This window comes from Hyperolius riggenbachi, chromosome 4, assembly GCF_040937935.1.
Source record: "Hyperolius riggenbachi isolate aHypRig1 chromosome 4, aHypRig1.pri, whole genome shotgun sequence".
NCBI classification, from domain to species: Eukaryota; Metazoa; Chordata; class Amphibia; order Anura; family Hyperoliidae; genus Hyperolius; species Hyperolius riggenbachi.
This window is the reverse complement of record NC_090649.1, coordinates 429,701,491-429,721,207: the sequence shown is the minus strand read 5'-3', so window position 1 is coordinate 429,721,207 and position 19,717 is coordinate 429,701,491. Positions and strand designations below refer to the sequence as shown.

Sequence of the window (19,717 nt, the reverse complement as noted above, 5' to 3'; positions counted from 1 at the left end):
GGAGGCCACTGAGGACTGGCTGCCAGAACAGGCCTCAGTGTCGGCGGGAGGAGTTGCAGAGGGGGGAGGAGCATTGCGTTTCCGCACTCCTGCTGGTGCTGCTGGAGGAGCAGGAGGGCGGGTGGCTGCTGTTGCTGCTGCTGCTGCTGCTGAAGGCTGTGCAGTGATGGGTGTGGTGCCACTGCCAGCACCAGATGCCTTCAGCCTCTGGAACTCCTCATGCTGGTGGAAATGTTTCGCAGCAAGGTGGTTGATGAGCGAGCTGGTGCTGAACTTTAAGGGGTCTGCACCTCTGCTCAACTTCCGCTGACAGTGGTTGCAAGTGGCGTACTTGCTGTACACAGTGGGCATGGTGAAATATCGCCAGATTGGTGACAGAAACATCCCCCTACGGCATGGAAGCGCTGCTGCCTGTCTCCCTGTGGTGGTTGGGGGGGGGGGCTTGGGTGCGGCTGGTGGTGGTACTGGCAGATGCTGCTGCTGCTGCTGCTGAGCCTGAGACACCAGCAGGCTGTGGGACCTGCCTACTGCTGCCAATGCTTGCAATGATGCGCCTCCTTGCAAGGCCCACAAGAGCATCCTCCTCCTCCTCCTCAGAGCTGCTGAGGACGACATCCCCTGGAGGTGGTGGCACCCAGTCTCTGTCTGTCACCGGGTCATCATCATCCTCCCCCTCCTGAAACATGTCCTGCTGGGATGATGACCCCCCAAACTCCTCTCCTGATGCATGGATGGGCTGCTTGACTGTCGCCACAGTCTTGCTGTCCAATCCCTCATCCCCCAAAGTGCCCATCAGCATCTCCTCCTCAAAATCGCCAACAACAGCAGACAATACCCTGATGGTGCCTGGGGTAAAAAGACTGCTGAGTGACAGGTCGGCGACTGACGGTGAACTGGCCTCCTCCCCAGGCCCTGCTGGGCGGCTGCTGCGAACAGGGGTGGTGGTGGTGGTGGTGGTGAGGGTGGAGGCCTCGAATGCAGAGCTGATGGCGGGCTGCTCATCCTCCGTCATCAGTTGCACCACAGTGTCTGCATGCTTTTCCTCAATGGGACGTTTCCGACCCGGCTGGAGGAAAATCGGAGCAGGTGCTACACGCTGCTGCTGCTGTGTCTCTGCAGCGTGAGTTGCAGATGCTCCTGCTGGGGTACTTTAATGGAGTGGGTTGGTGGGTGAGGTGACTGAGTGACTGAGTGAGTGTCCCTAGTACAGTAAGTAAGTAGTAACAGTCAGGAAGTACAACTAGCAGTTACAATAATCAGTAGTAATCACAAGTAAATTTAGTGTGTGTACACTACAGACAGTGAGTGCACGCACGCGCAAACACGCGCAGGAGCTAGCCTATGAACAGTGACTGAGTGAGTGTCCCTAGTACAGTAAGTAAGTAGTAACAGTCAGTAAGTACAACTAACTAATTACAATAATCAATCAGTTATCAGAAGGAAATAGAGTGTGTGTAGTGTGTGTACACAGACAGTGAGTGCACACACGCAGGAGCTAGTAGCCTATGAACAGTGACTGAGTGTCCTAGACTCCTAGTACAGTAAGAGTAAGTAGTAACAGTAAGTACAACTAACTAATTACAATAATCAATCAGTTATCAGAAGGAAATAGAGTGTGTGTAGTGTGTGTACACAGACAGTGAGTGCACACACGCAGGAGCTAGTAGCCTATGAACAGTGACTGAGTGTCCTAGACTCCTAGTACAGTAAGAGTAAGTAGTAACAGTAAGTACAACTAACTAATTACAATAATCAATCAGTTATCAGAAGGAAATAGAGTGTGTGTAGTGTGTGTACACAGACAGTGAGTGCACACACGCAGGAGCTAGTAGCCTATGAACAGTGACTGAGTGTCCTAGACTCCTAGTACAGTAAGAGTAAGTAGCAACAGTAAGTACAACTAACTAATTACAATAATCAATCAGTTATCAGAAGGAAATAGAGTGTGTGTAGTGTGTGTACACAGACAGTGAGTGCACACACGCAGGAGCTAGTAGCCTATGAACAGTGACTGAGTGTCCTAGACTCCTAGTACAGTAAGAGTAAGTAGTAACAGTAAGTACAACTAACTAATTACAATAAGCAATCAGTTATCAGAAGGAAATAGAGTGTGTGTAGTGTGTGTACACAGACAGTGAGTGCACACACGCAGGAGCTAGTAGCCTATGAACAGTGACTGAGTGTCCTAGACTCCTAGTACAGTAAGAGTAAGTAGTAACAGTAAGTACAACTAACTAATTACAATAATCAATCAGTTATCAGAAGGAAATAGAGTGTGTGTAGTGTGTGTACACAGACAGTGAGTGCACACACGCAGGAGCTAGTAGCCTATGAACAGTGACTGAGTGTCCTAGACTCCTAGTACAGTAAGAGTAAGTAGTAACAGTAAGTACAACTAACTAATTACAATAATCAATCAGTTATCAGAAGGAAATAGAGTGTGTGTAGTGTGTGTACACAGACAGTGAGTGCACACACGCAGGAGCTAGTAGCCTATGAACAGTGACTGAGTGTCCTAGACTCCTAGTACAGTAAGTAGTAACAGTAAGTACAACTAACTAATTACAATAAGCAATCAGTTATCAGAAGGAAATAGAGTGTGTGTAGTGTGTACACACTACACAGACAGTGAGTGCACACACGCAGGAGCAGCTAGTAGCCTATGAACAGTGACAGTGAGTGTCCTAGTACAGTTACAGTATATAACTACAATACTAATACAATCAGTAGTAAAGGACAGCAGAAATACTGGTATAGATGAGAGAAATAAACAGAGGACAGGAGAGAACAGCTGCCCACACAGGCAGGCCCTGAGGCCTAAAGCTGTAAGCGTGCAGCAGCTGTCTGAGTCTCTCTCTATGTAACACAAAAGCTACTAACTAAAATACAATGTCTAACTAACTAACAACAATATAGGTGTGTATAGGAGGTGTATGTGAGCAAAAACGCTAGGTAAATGACCACAATAGAGCTCTTGCTAAGCCAAAGCACAAAGGAGCAACTCTCTCTCTCTGTACAAGTCTCAGGCAAGCACGGAGAAACCTAACATGGCGGCCGCTATTTATAGGGTAGGGGCTGGCCAGGGTCCCCCTCTGTGATTGGCTGCCGTCAGAGGGCCTGGGAGCCCTCTGATTGGCTCTAAGGACATCAATCTGGGCTATGACGCTATTCGAGCTCGGTACCGAGCTCGAATAGCGCCGGTTTGCTCGAATAGCTCGAATAGTGAATGGGCTATTCGAGTGTACTCGAATAGCCCATTCGAATAGCTACAGCTATTCGGAGCTCGAATACCGAGCTCGAATAGCTGAAAAAGAGCTCGAATATTCGAGCTACTCGAATATTCGAGCTCTGCTGAGCACCACTGGAGGGGAGGGCCCCTAGTGGGCCCCTCTGGTCCAAGGGCCCCAATGTGGTCGCAATCCTTGCATCCCCTATTGCTACACCACTGCACGGAAAGTAATCAGGAAGAAGGGGGCGCAAGCCAGTCTTTTCCTGTTAGCACAGAGTTGACTCCGCCCACTTCCTCTCAGTTCTCCATCCTCAGGAGGAAGCAGTAGGATGAAGTGGGTGGGGTCAGGTGATGACATGTGCAGAGGAAGAAAATCCCACCCTGCTGGCTGCCCTATACTTTGTTCACAGATCTCTGAGTTATGTGACTGACTTATCCAAAAGGAATTTCTTGGAACAGCAACATCATCATGTGTGAAAATATTGTTAGGGAATGAAAAATCTGGGCGGGAGAATTAGGCCTTTAAACTGGTTGTCAGCACCTCTCCCCCTGGCTGATGATAGGTTGATGTGAACACTGGATATGTGTCAGGAACTTGATTAAGAACAGGAAATTTAAACACGCTTTAGAAAAGTAGATGATTCACTGTTCTACTTTATATAATGGAATTCCTTGAAATCCCAGTGCCACTCCTCACAGTGTATTTAAATAATAAAAGTTAATCCATTGTTTTGCAAATGTGGTCACTAATTTCCTTTTATACTGCTGTCTGTGTCTAAATCCCAGCAGCACAGCTACACTTATCACATGATCAGAAGCATAACAGTGTTTAATTAACTGCCTGCTGTAGTATAAAACGGTTAAAGCCCATCCCATTGATGATTCCAGAGTTCTATTTCCTGATGTCTGGGCTCCAGGCCAGGGAACACTGTCTAAATAGCAGTACCAGGCACAGCATAGGACATAACTTCAGAATCTGCTCCTTCTGATTAGTGGAACTGACTTAGTGATTGAGACAGTGAGCTGCTGCAACTGGTGATGCAAGACCATCAAGAAGTCCCTCCAAGAAGACCATTCGGGAAGTTTGCACAGCTCTTCCTCTTAGTCACATGATCACATCATGGCAGGTGGTTGAAGTAGACTTTGAAGCAAAGCTTACATAATTCAGGATGACTAAGCTGCTAACAAATGAAGGAACTTCTACTATTAATCGAGTTGATCTTCAGAACGGTGTTAAGGTAGGAGGTACAAATAGCTGCTGTTATCTGGTTGTGTTATTCATTATTGAAACAAACAAGTCTTTCATATCTTTGTTGCTTACAATCTGATAACCGTCCATTTCTGAGTCATTTGACGGATTCCAAAGAAAGCATGATGCTTTCGGTTTGACTGGGGTGGATTTCAATAGCTTATTGTTACTGGAATGATTTTCATTCGGCCCTGTAACTTGCAGATCAGAAATGAGCATAAACACATACCGTACTGACCAGCCCTCATTCCTGTATGAATACTCTGAGGAGAACAAGTCAAAGACGCACCCTCTAGATTGACCTCTCAACGTCCTCTTCTCCTGCTGTTTGTTTAGATAAGTACCTTTTGAATAGCGCTGACTGAAGAAATAACGACACTGGGAGGGATCAAATAATTTCTCGAGTATTGAGAGAACTGAAAATCCTTCCAAACAGGTGCTGGGCCTCATTGATGTTAACAAAATGTCTTTTGGGCAACCAAGAATGATATTTGAATTTTCTTTCTTTTTTTTTGTCAAACATGCTCTTCTTATATTGTGCAGAAAAATGAGAAGCAGAAGTAGAACGTTTTCATATATTGCACATTCACTTTGAAACCAAAATATTTTTTATAGCCCCCCCCCCCCCTACCCAATCTTGCTTCCTTTATCTAACACGCCCGGTGGTGCGCCTACCCTTCAAAACCATCTACTATATGGGTATTTATCTTCACATTTTGGAGTCGTGTGTCCACCCACACCGGTCAAACTACTAGGCTTTTTGCCCTTCACATTTCTGCTGTCCTGATGCCACACTCAATGTTGAGTCCAGGAGCCCTTCTATGTAGTATGGCCAACAAGGCCGATTTATACTTTTTCCTTGCCTAGGCCAAGTATGTTGGTACTCCCTGTCCATGTGCCGCTGTGCCCCTTCCATTCCACATGTAGCCCCCGTTTCATGTGTAACATTCCTAGAGCTGTAGCCCCTGTCTTTCAAGTACAGCTCCCTTAGACATCAGCTTCCCTTTTCATGTGTTGCTCCCCATTTGCAGCCCTCTCTTTCATATGTAGCAGCCAGAATTTCGCATCCATGTGCAGACGCCCTAGGCCTGGACCTTTGGGGCCTTTCCAGAAATCCGATCGTGATTGCCAATAATCTACAAGCAGCTTCACCCGACACCCACATTTCCTGGTGCCCTTTTCCCATGTACATTAAGTATAACAACACTTGTTTCCCTGCTCCTCTCTCCATGAATCTCATTGGAGGCTACCAGTGGAACTCTGGAGAAAGGTCCCTGTATAGAAAAGAGAGTAGGAATTTGGGGTCCCACACCTACATCAGGGCCAGAGCTGCAGACGCTGTTCACACTGTAGTTATACAACTGCTTTGGTCATCCTTACCAATGAGAAAGAACAGAAGTAAAGTTGAGCAGTCACCTACACAATCCTCTTTGCTTCATAACCACATGCCCACCACAGAAAATCATGGAAGAGGGTGGTTAGTAGCTGCAACAACATTCACCCCTCCAACAGCCAATGCATAGAAGGAGGGAGGGAGCATCACAGACCCTCTTAGTAGGAGCTGCAGGGGTTCAAAGGAGTTCAAACTCCTGCAATGACACAGCAGCCATTATAAACAGGACAGTGGGCTACTGGCCAAAAATTATAACCATGTTATTACTGGAGCATCAATTAACTTGGAGGGGGGGGGGGGATAATGTCGATGTGCTTTAGTTTAAAACTGTAGTTAAATAATGTAAACAGCCCAGTATAGAGTCCTTGTCTTATTAGCTGTGCCAGTGCAATCCTGATTGCGCTCTGTGTCAAGTGTTTGGAAATTGTGGTCATTTCTCTACTACCCATTGTTTCTCAGTGTGTTAGCATGCTCTCCACCTCCTGCAGCTCAATGAGGAAAGCAAAAAGTAAGGTGTAGCTCTAAACATAAGTGTAAAAAAATACCTAAGATGTAAAAAAAAAAAAAGAAAAAGCACATTAAACACTCCTACTATTGTGACCATATTTTCAGTTCATTTATGCTTTAAAGGAGAACTGTAGTGAAAAGAATATGGGGGCTGCCATATTTACTTTATTTTAAACAATACCTATTGCCTGGCAGTCCTGCTGACCTATTTGGCTGCAGTAGTTTCTGAACAACACCAGAAACAAACAAGCTGCTTATCTTGTCAGATCTGACAATAATGTCAGAAAAGCCTGATCTGCTACATGCTTGTTCAGGGTCTGTGGCTAAAAGTATTAAAGACAGAAGATCAGAAGGATAGCCAGAGAACTGGTATTCTAGTATTGATTAAAAGATAATAAATATGGCAGCCTCCATATCCCTTCAGTTGTCCTTTAAAGGAAACCAGAGCAGACATAAAGTTAAAGTTTCATACATACCTGGGGCTGCCGGAGAGATACGTAGAGGGTGCACTTCTTTTGCGCAGACTGGCCGCGACTGGCTGAAGTTACGGGACCCTTACAGAAGAAGTAGAAGACTGAGACGTAGAAGACTGAGGACAGCGGCGTGGGAGCGATCCGTTCAGACGGGGCTGGAGAAAGTTCCAGGTATGTATAAAACTTTTACTTTATGTCAGCTCTGGTACACTTTAACCATTTCCCGACACACTGCCGCATTAAAACACCCTGTTGGAGCCTCTTAACTGCTCCAGGATGTTTTCATGCGTCTCTACCTCCCACCATTGTGCACGGTCACGCGCGCGCCCACCACCATCACCACCACATCCCCCCCCTCCCCCCGCCGCTTGCACCATCAGGACACCGAGATCCGCAATTGGGGAAGAGAAACAAACTTCCCCCTACCCAATTGTAATATCTGGAATGGATGGCAGGGGCGTAGCAATAGGGGGTGCAGAGGTAGCGACCGCATCGGGGCCCTTGGGCTAGAGGGGCCCTGAAGGGCCCTCCCTCAACTACTTTATTAGCTCTCTATTGGCCCTGTGCTCATTATAATCACTTCTATAGATACTTTGAATAGTGGTAATCATTAACAAACTGTCCCCCATCCCCTTCTTGCATCTCTGACACTGTAGTTGCCATTAGCAGGTTTTGGTTCACCGTATCAATTGTTATGTATAGAGTGCTTGGGGGGGGGCCCAATGTAAAACTTGCATCGGGGCCCACAGCTCCTTAGCTACGCCACTGATGAATGGACATGACTCTGATCAGGGGCCATGTCCATTCATAGCACAGGAAGTAGTAAGAGGATCATTAAAGGGAACCCGATGTGAGAGTGACATGGAGGCTGCCATATTTACTTCCTTTTAAACAATACCAGTTGCCTAACAGCCCTCCCGATCCTGTGTCTCTAATACTTTTAGCCACAGCCCCTGAACAAGCATATGCAGATCAGTTACTCTGACTCAGCTGACATGGATTTACTGGATTAGCCATATGCTTGTTCCAGGGTATTGACTGGCATTGTTTACAAGGAAAAAAATATGGCAGCCTGCATATAACTTTCACCACGGGTGTCCTACTGTGCTTTAAATGTAAAAAAAAAAAAAAGTGAACACTTCCTGTAAAACAGGATAGTGTTTACAGCACCATCTACTGGCCAAAAAGTAAACACAAACGCATTACATTACAATAAAAAATTAATAAAAGTATGGTAATCCCTTCCTAGTATAAAACACCCTCCTCCCCCCTCAAAGAATTGTAAAAAAAAAAAAAAAAAAAAAGTTTAACAAAAATACATAAATAGTTGCCTTAGGGACTCAGCTTTTTAATATTTATTTTATGAGGGTATATTCCTGTAATTTTACTACATACGGGCTTTTAATTATGGACCAGACACAAAAAAAAACCCTAAAAAATGACTCCTATATTTCTAAATAATATATTGTCACCATACATTGCGTTAGGGACATAATTTAAATGGTGTAATAACCAGGACAAATGGGAAAATAAAATCCATGGGTTTTAATTATGGTAGCATGTTTTATTTTAAAACTACAATGGCTGAAAACTGAGAAATAATTATTTTTCCATATTATTCCCGTTAAATTGCATTTAGAATAAAACAATTCTTAGCTAAATATATTGCCCAAAGAAAGCATAATTGGTAGCAAAAAAAACAAGGTATAGATCATTTTCTTGTGATAAGTAGTAATAAAGTTATTGGTGAATAAAAGGGAGGAGCTCTGACAGGTGAAAATTGCTCTGGTCAGTCAGGGTAAAAACCCCTTGGGGGTGAAGTGATTAAAGTAAACATATCACTAAGGCTAAAAGTATTGGAGGGAGAGGATCAGCAAGACAGTCAGGCTACTGACCTCAGTGAACCTAGCCTCAGGCCAGGATCACAGTAAGGGCTGGAACCTACCAGAGCGGTTTTTTGAGCGTTTAGGGAGCGATTCAAAATGCTAGGGATTTCCCTAAATGCTTAGCTAATGTTAACGGATGTGCCAAATTCCACTGGAGCGATTGCAATTAGCAAAATCGCAATCGCAGGACATGCAGCATTTTGGGAGCATTTGCATTTCAATGTAAAGTATATAAATGCTGGCGTACCGCTACACATAGCAATTTGAGTGCGATTTTAAATTACTGCAAACTGTAAAAAAAAAATTACGATACATTGAAAGGACCAATCTGAATTAAAATCGCTTATTGCAAATCGCTACACAATCGCTTGCAAAAAGCTTACACTTTAAAAAAAAAAAGCGCTGGAAAACGCTCATGAAATCGCTTACAAAACGCTAATTAAAAACGCTAGCAATTGCACTAGTGATTTGCACTTTCTAGTGGGTTCCAGGACTGAGAGATGCCTTGCATTTCCTGTAACTGCAGGAACGCAATGCAATGCAACGGGAAAGCGGTGGAGCACATTATCCGAGTGTTGCATTGCATACAGTGAAGCATGCAGTTAAGTTATGCTTAAAGGGACACTTAAGTAAAAAAAAAAAAAATGAGTTTTACTCACCTGGGGCTTCCAATAGCCCCCTGCAGCTGTCCGATGCCCTCGCCGTCTCCCTCCGATCCTCCTGGCCCCGCCGGCAGCCACTTCCTGTTTCGGTGACAGGAGCTGACAGGCTGGGGACGCGAGTGATTCTTCACGTTTCTGAGCACAATAGCGCCATCTATGCTGCTATAGCATATATCATATACCATATAGCAGCATAGAGGGTGCTAATGTGTCTGGGAACGCGAAGAATCACTCGCGAGGGCACCGGACAGCTGCAGGGGGCTATTGGAAGCCTTAAGTGAGTAAAACTCATTTTTTTAGTTTGACTTAAGTGTCCCTTTAATTGTACTGTTAAAGCCAGCATTATGTGGTAAACGCACCACAACGGCCACACTATGAACGTCGCTTTTGTATTGCAATGCAATGTTTTGAGTTACAATGCAGCTGTTACGACGCACCACAATTGCCCACTGTGACTCTACCCTCAAGGTGGCTTCACACCATACAATAATATGATCCGGTTCTACAGCAATTTGAAAAAAACGATCAGTTGTCCCGAAAAATTAAAAGCTTTTTTTTTTCATTCGTTCAAGAAATCTGATTGAATTTCGTGTTTAGCATATTGTCGCTAGCCTAGTGATCTTTTTAGGGGGGACAGCAGAGCGCAGGGGGTGGTGGCGGCAGCGATATAACAGCACAGAGGCACGTCATTATGCACATGACATGCCTCTGGGTCCTATTACATTTTTAATAATCCACCTTGAGTTCTCTTTAGGTGTAAAGGCACCCTTTGGGTTAGCAGTTTGCATTGAACAATGAGGAAAGGTATAGCTAAGTTCCAACTTCATAGCTGGAAGCAGTCATTGCTTACTCAGCACTCAGGTTTAAGAGTTCCTGAATCACTCAAGGTCATATAAAAGGTGCTTGCATTATAACACTAGCTCTCACCTGTTCTGTGTGATAGCTTTGCTTTAATGTGAGTTGAAGAGTACAATCTATTGGCCTTCTTTATTTCTCCCTATATTTCTTCCCTTTTTCTTCTCGCTATGCACTTTGGCTCCGTTCACAGTGCTCAGCTGTATTGCAGAATAATTCTGCATGTCAACTCACTGCCCATATAATTCTATGGAGCTGTTCTGTTCACATCTGTGTTGCAATTGATTCTAACTCACTGCATGCAGGCTTTGTACAGAAGTATACTGTATGTCCAATCTCCATTGCAGTTCACACACATTATGGTGCATGCATTCTGCAACGCATCACTGTGAATCCAGCCTTGGGCCTCTTTTTAATGGGCGCTGAACTTCGCACTTGTTGGGTAGTGTGGCATTCCGTCTGCCAGCCACGAGCGGCATCAGGCTGCAATTTAATGCAGCGGAGGAGTGGCGGGATTTGTAACTCCACATGTGTCAGCCTTTGACACGGAGCACTGGAGGAACTTTCAGGGAAGAGGAAAATGTCAGTCCAACTGAAAAGGATAGCACAATGGGCTCAATTCTGGTAGAGTTTAGTAAATAATTACCTCATGGAATTGGGTTTACCTCATGAGGGAAATCAACTTTTGAATTCTGGTAGTTTAAGCAAAGTTTTACCTCATGTAATTTCATGAGGTAATTGATGTGGTAATTTTCTACTAAAATTGTGTGGTATTTAGTAGTGAAATACCTCACACTTGAATTCTGAAGAGAAATAAGGGGCATGTTTGCATGTCTTTTACCTCACATAATTAGACCTACCTCTACCACATGATAAATGCAGTGCTGCGACAGACAGAATTGTGATATCTGTCACATAACATGGAGCCTTTTCAACTTGTTCTGTGTTCAGGGCCCCCATATTTTGCTGAAATAGGTAAAAGTGATCTGACCAACAAATCCCCCCCAGTTTCCATTTTGTTTTAAAAAAGAAAAAGTGCTCTAAACCCTGTACAATCCTTCATCTGCCGACCCCCCCCCCCCCCCCCCCACACACACACACACACACACTCCCTCCACATTGCCATTCCCCAACCTCTGGTTGGAAAAAAAGTAAATATGCTCCAACCCACGGCCTCTTTTTTAAAAAAAATTAAGTAAAACTGCGGCAAACACCGATTCCCCCCCCCCCCCTCCCTTCTCCTCTGGTTAAAAGTGCTCAGAGCCCCCCCCCCAGAAGCCTCTACAAGTAAAAGTGCTGTAACCCCCCCCCTCCAGACCCCCAGCCTTTAAAAGTAAAAGTACTCACACCCCCAGCCTCTAAAAGTGCTCTGAACCCAGCCTCTCCCCACAGCCTCTAAAAGTGCTCCTACACCCACTCAGCCTCTACAGGTAAATGAGCTGGATTTTTTTTTAAATGGATGCCTATAAATTTACTTTCATAGGTTGCTGCTACATAGTCAAATACACCTTCCCTCCTCACAAAAAAAAAAAAACTTCCAAAGACAATCCTAACTTATGGAACACAATTAAAGATTATTACTTATTTGCTGCAGGCTTACCACTGAAATACCTCATGTTTTACCTCACTCTATGCATTTACCTCATGTTTTACCTCATGTTCGGAAATGGAACAAAAATCTTTCAGAATTGATAAAAGAAGAGGAAAATACTTCATGAGGTATTTTACCTACAAAAAAATATTTACCTCACATAGCTACCAGAATTGAGCCCAATATATGTATTTGATTTTAGTTTTTTTGTTTAACATTTTGATTCAGGTACATTTTAAAAAAGAGAGAGGAAGAGAAAAGAAGCAGTAGTATAAGGGTCCCTAGAGAGAATGTAATGCCCCCAAAAGTTTTCCACATTGAAGTTAAGATCCAAATGATTGTAAGTGTGTGGATTAGATGATGGAGGACTTGAGTTCGTTTTCATCTCCATGCAGAAAATTGACAGCCCGCAGGAACCTTTTGTTTATTTGTCTCCGCCACCAAAGCCCCTCCCCTCTCCCTGCGCTTTGGTAAGTGACTTCCCAAAGCCAGGTGGGCCATCTGGTGAGGTCAAATAAATAACAAATGTGGCCCAACCCTATAACAGTGCAACCATCCTGACTCTTCCACTCATAACTATGTACAGCAACACAACGTGGGCGGGGCTGTATCGGAGGGTAGTGGAGTGAGCAGTTATGGCTGCAGGGCCAGCTCCTCCTGTAGTTAAAGGGGCACTACAGCAAAAAATTGTAAAATTTAAAACACAAATAAGAAGTACATTTTTCCCAGAGTAAAATGAGCCATAAATTACTTTTTTCCTATGTTGCTGTCACTTACAGTAGGTAGTAGAAATCTGACACAAGTGACAGGCTTTGGACTAGTCCATCTCTTCATAGGGGATTCTCAGGGATATACAGTGGGTTGCAAAAGTATTCGGCCCCCTTGAAGTTTTCCACATTTTGTCATATTACTGCCACAAACATGAATCAATTTTATTGGAATTCCACATGAAAGACCAACACAAAGTGGTGTACACATTAGAAGGGGAACGAAAATCATACATGATTCCAAACATTTTTTTACAAATAAATAACTACAAAGTGGTGTGTGCATAATTATTCGGCCCCCTTTGATCTGAGTGCAGTCAGTTGCCCATAGACATTGCCTGATGAGTGCTTATGACTAAATAGAGTGCACCTGTGTGTAATCTAATGTCAGTACAAATACAGCTGCTCTGTGAGGGCCTCAGAGGTTGTCTAAGAGAATATTGGGAGCAACAACACTGTGAAGTCCAAAGAACACACAAGACAGGTCAGGGATCAAGTTATTGAGAAATTTAAAGCAGGCTTAGGCTACAAAAAGATTTCCAAAGCCTTGAACATCCCACGGAGCACTGTTCAAGCGATCATTCAGAAATGGAAGGAGTATGGCACATCTGTAAACCTACCAAGACAAGGCCGTCCACCTAAACTCACAGGCCGAACAAGGAGAGCGCTGATCAGAAATGCAGTCAAGAGGCCCATGGTGACTCTGGACGAGCTGCAGAGATCTACAGCTCAGGTGGGAGACTCTGTCCATATGACAACTATTAGTCGTGCACTGCAAAAAGTTGGCCTTTATGGAAGAGTGGCAAGAAGAAAGGCATTGTTAACAGAAAGCATAAGAAGTCCTGTTTGCAGGTTGCCACAAGCCATGTGGGGACACAGCAACCATGTGGAAGAAGGTGCTCTGGTCGGATGAGACCAAAATGGAACTTTTTGGCCAAAATGCAAAACGCTATGTGTGGCGGAAAACTAACACTGCACATCACTCTGAACACACCATCCCCACTGTCAAATATGGTGGTGGCAGCATCATGCTCGGGGGTGCATCTCTTCAGCAGGGACAGGGAAGCTGGTCAGAGTTGATGGGAAGATGGATGGAGCCAAATTCAGGGCAAACTTGGAACAAAACCTCTTGGAGATTGCAAAAGACTTGAGACTGGGGCAGAGTTTCACCTTCCAGCAGGACAATGACCCTAAACATAAAGCCAGGGCAACAATGGAATGGATTAAAACAAAACATATCTATGTGTTAGAATGGCCCAGTCAAAGTCCAGATCTAAATCCAATCGAGAATCTGTGGCAAGATCTGAAAACTGCTGTTCACAAACGCTGTCCATCTAGTCTGACTGAGCTGGAGCTGTTTTGCAAAGAAGAATGGGCAAGGATTTCATTCTCTAGATGTGCAAAGCTGGTAGAGACATACCCTAAAAGACTGGCAGCTGTAATTGCAGCAAAAGGTGGTTCTACAAAGTATTGACTCAGGGGGGCTGAATAATTATGCACACCCCACTTTGCAGTTATTGATTTGTAAAAAATGTTAGAAATGATGTATGATTTTTGTTCCACTTCTCACGTGTACAGCACTTTGTATTGGTCTTTCATGTGGAATTCCAATAAAATTGATGCATGTTTGTGGCAGTAATGTGACAAAATGTGGAAAACTTCAAGGGGGCCGAATACTTTTGCAATCCACTGTATTTATTTTCAAAAGCACTTAGTGAATGGCAGTTGCTCTGTCCAACTTCCAAAAAACTGTGTAGTGAGCAGGGAAGCTGGCCAGCATCATTGTTTAAATCCTTTTTAAGGTGGCCATACACTGGTCAATTTGCCATCAGATCCAACCAACAGATAGATCCCTCTCTGATCAAATCTGATCAGAGAGGGATCGTATGGCTGCCTTTACTGCAAACAGATTGTGAATCGATTTCAGCATGAAAGCCGCCCCCTTCCCCCGCATACGTTACCTGCTCCGGCCGGCGCATGTCCCCTGGTCTCCGCTGTCTTCTCCGTGCTTGGCTCCTCCAGCTTCACTGAACTTCCTGCCGGGGAAGTTTAAAAAGTAGAGGAAGTACAATAAGGCTGGAGGAGCCGAGCGCGGAGAAGGGACGGCGGAGACCAGGGGACACGCGCAGGTAATGTATCGCCGCCAGCGTCGGGCATTGGAACGCCGCTATCGACGCACTCCCGGCTCGCCGGCGATCGAGTGAAATCTTCCGCACGGATGGATTGACAGGAATCGACGGGAACGTTTTATTTCGGATCGAAATCGATCGTTCTGTCAGCGTTTACCCAACGATTTTACAGCAGATTCGATCACAGTGATCGAATCTGCTGTATATCGGCGGAAAATCATTAGGTGTATGGGCCCCTTTAGGGAATATCTTTATAAAGAATAAAAGCCTTGCTGAGAATCCCCTATGAAGAGATGGGCTAGTCCAAACCCTGTCACTTCTGGCAGATTTCTACTACCTACAGTAAGTGACAGCAAAATAGGAGAAAAGCCATTTATGGCTCATTTTACTCTGGAAAAAATGTACTTCTTATTTGTATATGTTTGCACATATTTTAAATTGTACAGTTTTTCGCTGTAGTGCCCCTTTAATTTCTGTATGCAAGGGAAACACTTGTCTATTTTCATTTGTGTTTTCTGCACAAAAAAAAAACTGATTTAAACTGAGAACTCCTATTATTCAATGGGCTATAATTCGCACTTAAAATCAAAATTGCTGACGGCAGCAACTTTCTGCGCATTTTTTTTGTGTTATAGTTCACACTTAAGGCTTTGTTCACATCTAGGGCTTGATTCATAAAAGAGTGCTAACTGTTAGCACGGGCGTTTTCGCATTGCGCGGGATCTCGAATTTTCCCACGAAACGATAACGTTTTTGCGCGCAAACACAAATTTTCGCACGAAATCGATATAATTTTCGTGCGAAAATTCGCGTTTGCGCGCAAAAGCATTATTGTTTCACGCGAAAATTCGCGATCACGCGCAATGCGAAAATACGCGCAAAAAGGCCGTGTTAACAGTTAGCACTCTTTTGTGAATCAAGCCCTTGGTGTGCAGAAAACACTGCTGAAAACTGAAAGACAAGTGTTGCCCCTGCCTTTAAGTGTATCCGAGGTGACATGTGACATGATGAGATAAACATGTGGATGTACAGTGCAAAACATACTAATAACCAGGCTGTTTTACTTTTATTTTGGTGCCTGAAAGAGTTAATCTTTAGGCATGAAAGTGACCGTTTCTTTCTTGTCGGTACCTTGTCGGGAATATTGTACACATCACTGATAAGCAAATTACAGCCATAAAAGTTTTCCTGGCAGAATATAACTTCTGAGAGCAGAGTGAGATAGGAAAAGGTCGGTAGTTTGTGTATTTTTACTCTGGGACACTTAATAGATTGCCACTAAGCAAAGGCAACAATACATTCAATCTACTTTGTAACTGTTTAACCCCCTCCAGACCACCTAACGCCGATCGGCATCGGGAGGGTGGCAGCCCCAGGACCTGCCTAACGCCAAAAGGCGTCAAGACTTGGGGCGGGGTTTTACAGGGGATTGCACGCATCTCCGCTTGAATTACTGCTCCGTCATTAGTCTCCCAGCGGCGATCGCCACTAGGAGACTGTTAGACGCGAAACTGCCGTTCAGTTACATTGTACATTGAGTGGCACGGCTGTCCTCGAGAGTCTCAGGGGCGATCGGCTGTCATAGGCTGGCGGGGGGAGGGCGGGAGGGCTGGGAAAAAAAATAAACAAGAAAATTAGAAATGTTATTTAAAAAAATAGACAATTAAATAAAATAAAAAAAACACTTCCTGCAGCAGCGATCAGAGCCCACCAACAGAAAGTTCTGTTGGTAGGCAGAAAAGGGGGGGGGGTATTCATTTGTTACATAGTTACATAGTTATTTACATAGTTATTTTGGTTGAAAAAAGACATACGTCCATCGAGTTCAACCAGTACAAAGTACAACACCAGCCTGCTCCCTCACATATCCCTGTTGATCCAGAGGAAGGCGAAAAAACCCTTACAAGGCATGGTCCAATTAGCCCCTAAAGGGAAAAATTCCTTCCCGACTCCAGATGGCAATCAGATAAAATCCCTGGATCAACATCATTAGGCATTACCTAGTAATTGTAGCCATGGATGTCTTTCAACGCAAGGAAAGCATCTAAGCCCCCTTTAAATGCAGGTATAGAGTTTGCCATAACGACTTCCTGTGGCAATGCATTCCACATCTTAATCACTCTAACTGTAAAGAACCCTTTCCTAAATAAATGGCTAAAACGTTTTTCCTCCATGTGTTCGATTGTGTGGCTCTGCAGCAAGCTATTACAGCTGCAGAGCCCTAACTTGTAAAAAATAGCCTGGTCACTCATGGGGTGGAAAAGCCTGTGGTCCTTAAGTGGTTAAATATAAAATAAAGCCATGTGATATAAAAAAAGGTTATTTTTAGGAGTAGGAGGATAAATACAATTGTTAATCTCATCAGTTTATTTTCACCTCGGGTTCACTTTAAAAGAAGCTAGGCTATGGACATTTTTATCATTTTGCACAGAGCAGAAAATACTGGTTAAACATAAACTTTACCTGTTATAAAGTGATACCATAAAGGTGACTCACAGTACGGCATCCACTACTTTGATGACTTCTCTTTGTAATGGCTGCAATCTCTGGCTGGCCATGAGAATGGAGAGAGAGACGGTTACTGCTGAACGCTGATGAGTCACCCTGCTTTATTAGCATGAGTGGAAACAGCCAGAGAACTTTGAACGTTAACGTTATTACATTCAATTCATTAGCAAAGATCAAACTTAGAAATATAAGAAGTGGAATCGCTTACGTTAATTCTGTGTGCCACAAGCATTATGTATGTTCAGAATTTTCTAATTTATCAGCTCTGAAATTCACCTCATGCAAAATTGTTACAGTTTTGCAACCAGGGGCACTGCTTAGGTTGGTTTCTTAAAACAGAAGGAATTTACAATAATTCAGCTTTAAGTGAACATCTGGTTACCCACAATGCACCGCTACTGAATATGCAAATTATCTCTTTAAGCCCCTGAAAGCCAGGCTTGCATCCAGGACCCCTGGTGTCTAGCTACCCTAATTAAAACCTATGTATTTTATTTGCCCGTTTTTCCCGGTTATTACACTATTTAAATTTTGTCCCTGTCACAATGTATGGCACCAATATTTTATTTGGAAATAAAGGTGCATTTTTTCAGTTTTGCGTCCATCACTATTTACAAGCTTATAATTTAAAAAAAAAATGTTGGTAGTATACCCCCTTCACATGCATATTTAAAAAGTTCAGACCCTTAGGTAACTATTTATGTTTTTGTTTTTTGGTTTTTAATTGTAATTTTTTTTCCCATGAATAAACAGGAATAAACAGTTAATTTTAAATGTTATAATGTGTGTATATTACACTGGAAAATGTATGTAGATGTAGTTTTATTACATTGAGTTTTGTTTTTTCTGTTTGTTTTTTGGTGCTTCTCGCTTCCCGGAAGCATAAGGAGGACGGAAAACTTTTTTTTTTTTCAGAAAGACTGCGGCCTCTGATAAGAGACCATCGTTTTTTCTGATGGGGGTTTAGATCAATGAACGGGAACATGTTCCTGTTCATTGATCTCAGGGCTACCGGGGAACAGCACAGGGGCACGGGGGCGTGCCTACGAGTACACAAAAGTGCAGCACGGCGGCAGAGCAGCCGCCTGGACGTGAGGATCACGTCCAGGCGGCGGAAATGGTTAAAGCTGAATTATTGTAAATTTCTTCTGTTTTAAGAAGCAAAACTAAACTAAGCATTGCTTTTTAGTAAGAGGGCTTTTTGGTCTCTTTTAGTCCCCTATACTATCCTTGTGGTTTTGGGTGGTGCTAGTAAAAAAGGGCGCACAGGGATAGTGGACAAAAAGGGCGCCGCCATAGACTGCAATGCAAAATATCGGCTATTCGGCGCCCGACAGGGAAAAAGGGCGCCCGAGAAATAGCGGTTACAGGGATCGTGTTAACAAAAGTTTTCGTTTACAGAATAAGGTTTATAACAAATATTGTTTACAAGTTCGTTTTGAGTTTGTGTTATACTTATTTTTTCGTTTTTAAATTTCGTTTATATCAGTTTTTACTTATTATTTCGTTTAAAAATTTCGCTCACAAAAGTATAACAACTAAATTTTCGTTTACACTTCTTTGATCATTTAAAAAATTGTTTTCATATGTATAATGCGTAAATACCGTTTTCAACCTTATTGTATTAGAAATACATCGCTTTTGGTATTAACTTTATTTTTACACTTATAATGCGTTGATTATAGTTACTAAATTATCGCTTTTAATATTACTGTTATTTTAAGGTTGTTTTTACACTTATAATGCGTTGATTATAGTTACTAAAATATCGCTTTTAATGTTACTGTTATTTTAAGATTTCTAATGCTTGTAAGGCTATCTATTGTATTGTATATATTTATATATACTTTTCTTTATTTATAATATTAATGTATACGTGATTTTAAGGCTATTTTTAAAGCTATTTATTCTATTACAAATATAGAAATTATTTTATTCATGTTATCTGTAGAGAAGTATTTTAAGGATTAAATATATTATTGTTTATATGTGTTTAGGGTGTTTGTGCGGTGGGGATGGTTAGGTTTAGGCATTACCAGGGGGGTCTAGGGGTTAGGGATAGGTACAGGGAGGGTTAGGTATAGTTTCAGTATATTATACGCAATCAGGGGGTGGATAGGGTTAGACACCACGAGGGGGGTGGTTAGGGTTAGGCACCACCAGGGGGGTCTTAGGGTTAGGCACCACCAGGGGGGTCTTAGGGTTAGGCACCAACCAGGGGGGTCTTAGGGTTAGGCACCACCAGGGGGGTCTTAGGGTTAGGCACCACCAGGGGGGTCTAAGGGTTAGGCACCACCAGGGGGGGTCTTAGGGTTAGGCACCAACCAGGGGGGGTTCTTAGGGTTAGGCACCACCAGGGGGGGTCTTAGGGTTAGGCACCACCAGGGGGGTCTTAGGGTTAGGCACCACCAGGGGGTCTTAGGGTTAGGCACCACTAGTGTTGGGCGAACATCTAGATGTTCGGGTTC

The 19,717-nt window shown here is 43.4% G+C and overlaps 1 protein-coding gene across 2 annotated transcripts in view; it reads left to right on the top strand.

The window, feature by feature from the left end:
* Positions 1-19,717, top strand: part of LOC137504281 (serine palmitoyltransferase 3-like) — a 119,370-nt gene that overhangs the window by 24,453 nt on the left and 75,200 nt on the right. The window contains exon 1 of one of the 2 annotated variants that reach the window (XM_068232478.1): positions 4,128-4,467. The exons of the other annotated variant lie outside the window; for it this stretch is intronic. Coding sequence (XP_068088579.1) covers positions 4,399-4,467 — 69 coding nt within the window. The 5' untranslated portion in view covers positions 4,128-4,398. Of the gene's footprint in view, positions 1-4,127; positions 4,468-19,717 lie in introns of those variants that run through there. 2 annotated transcript variants of the gene reach the window in all.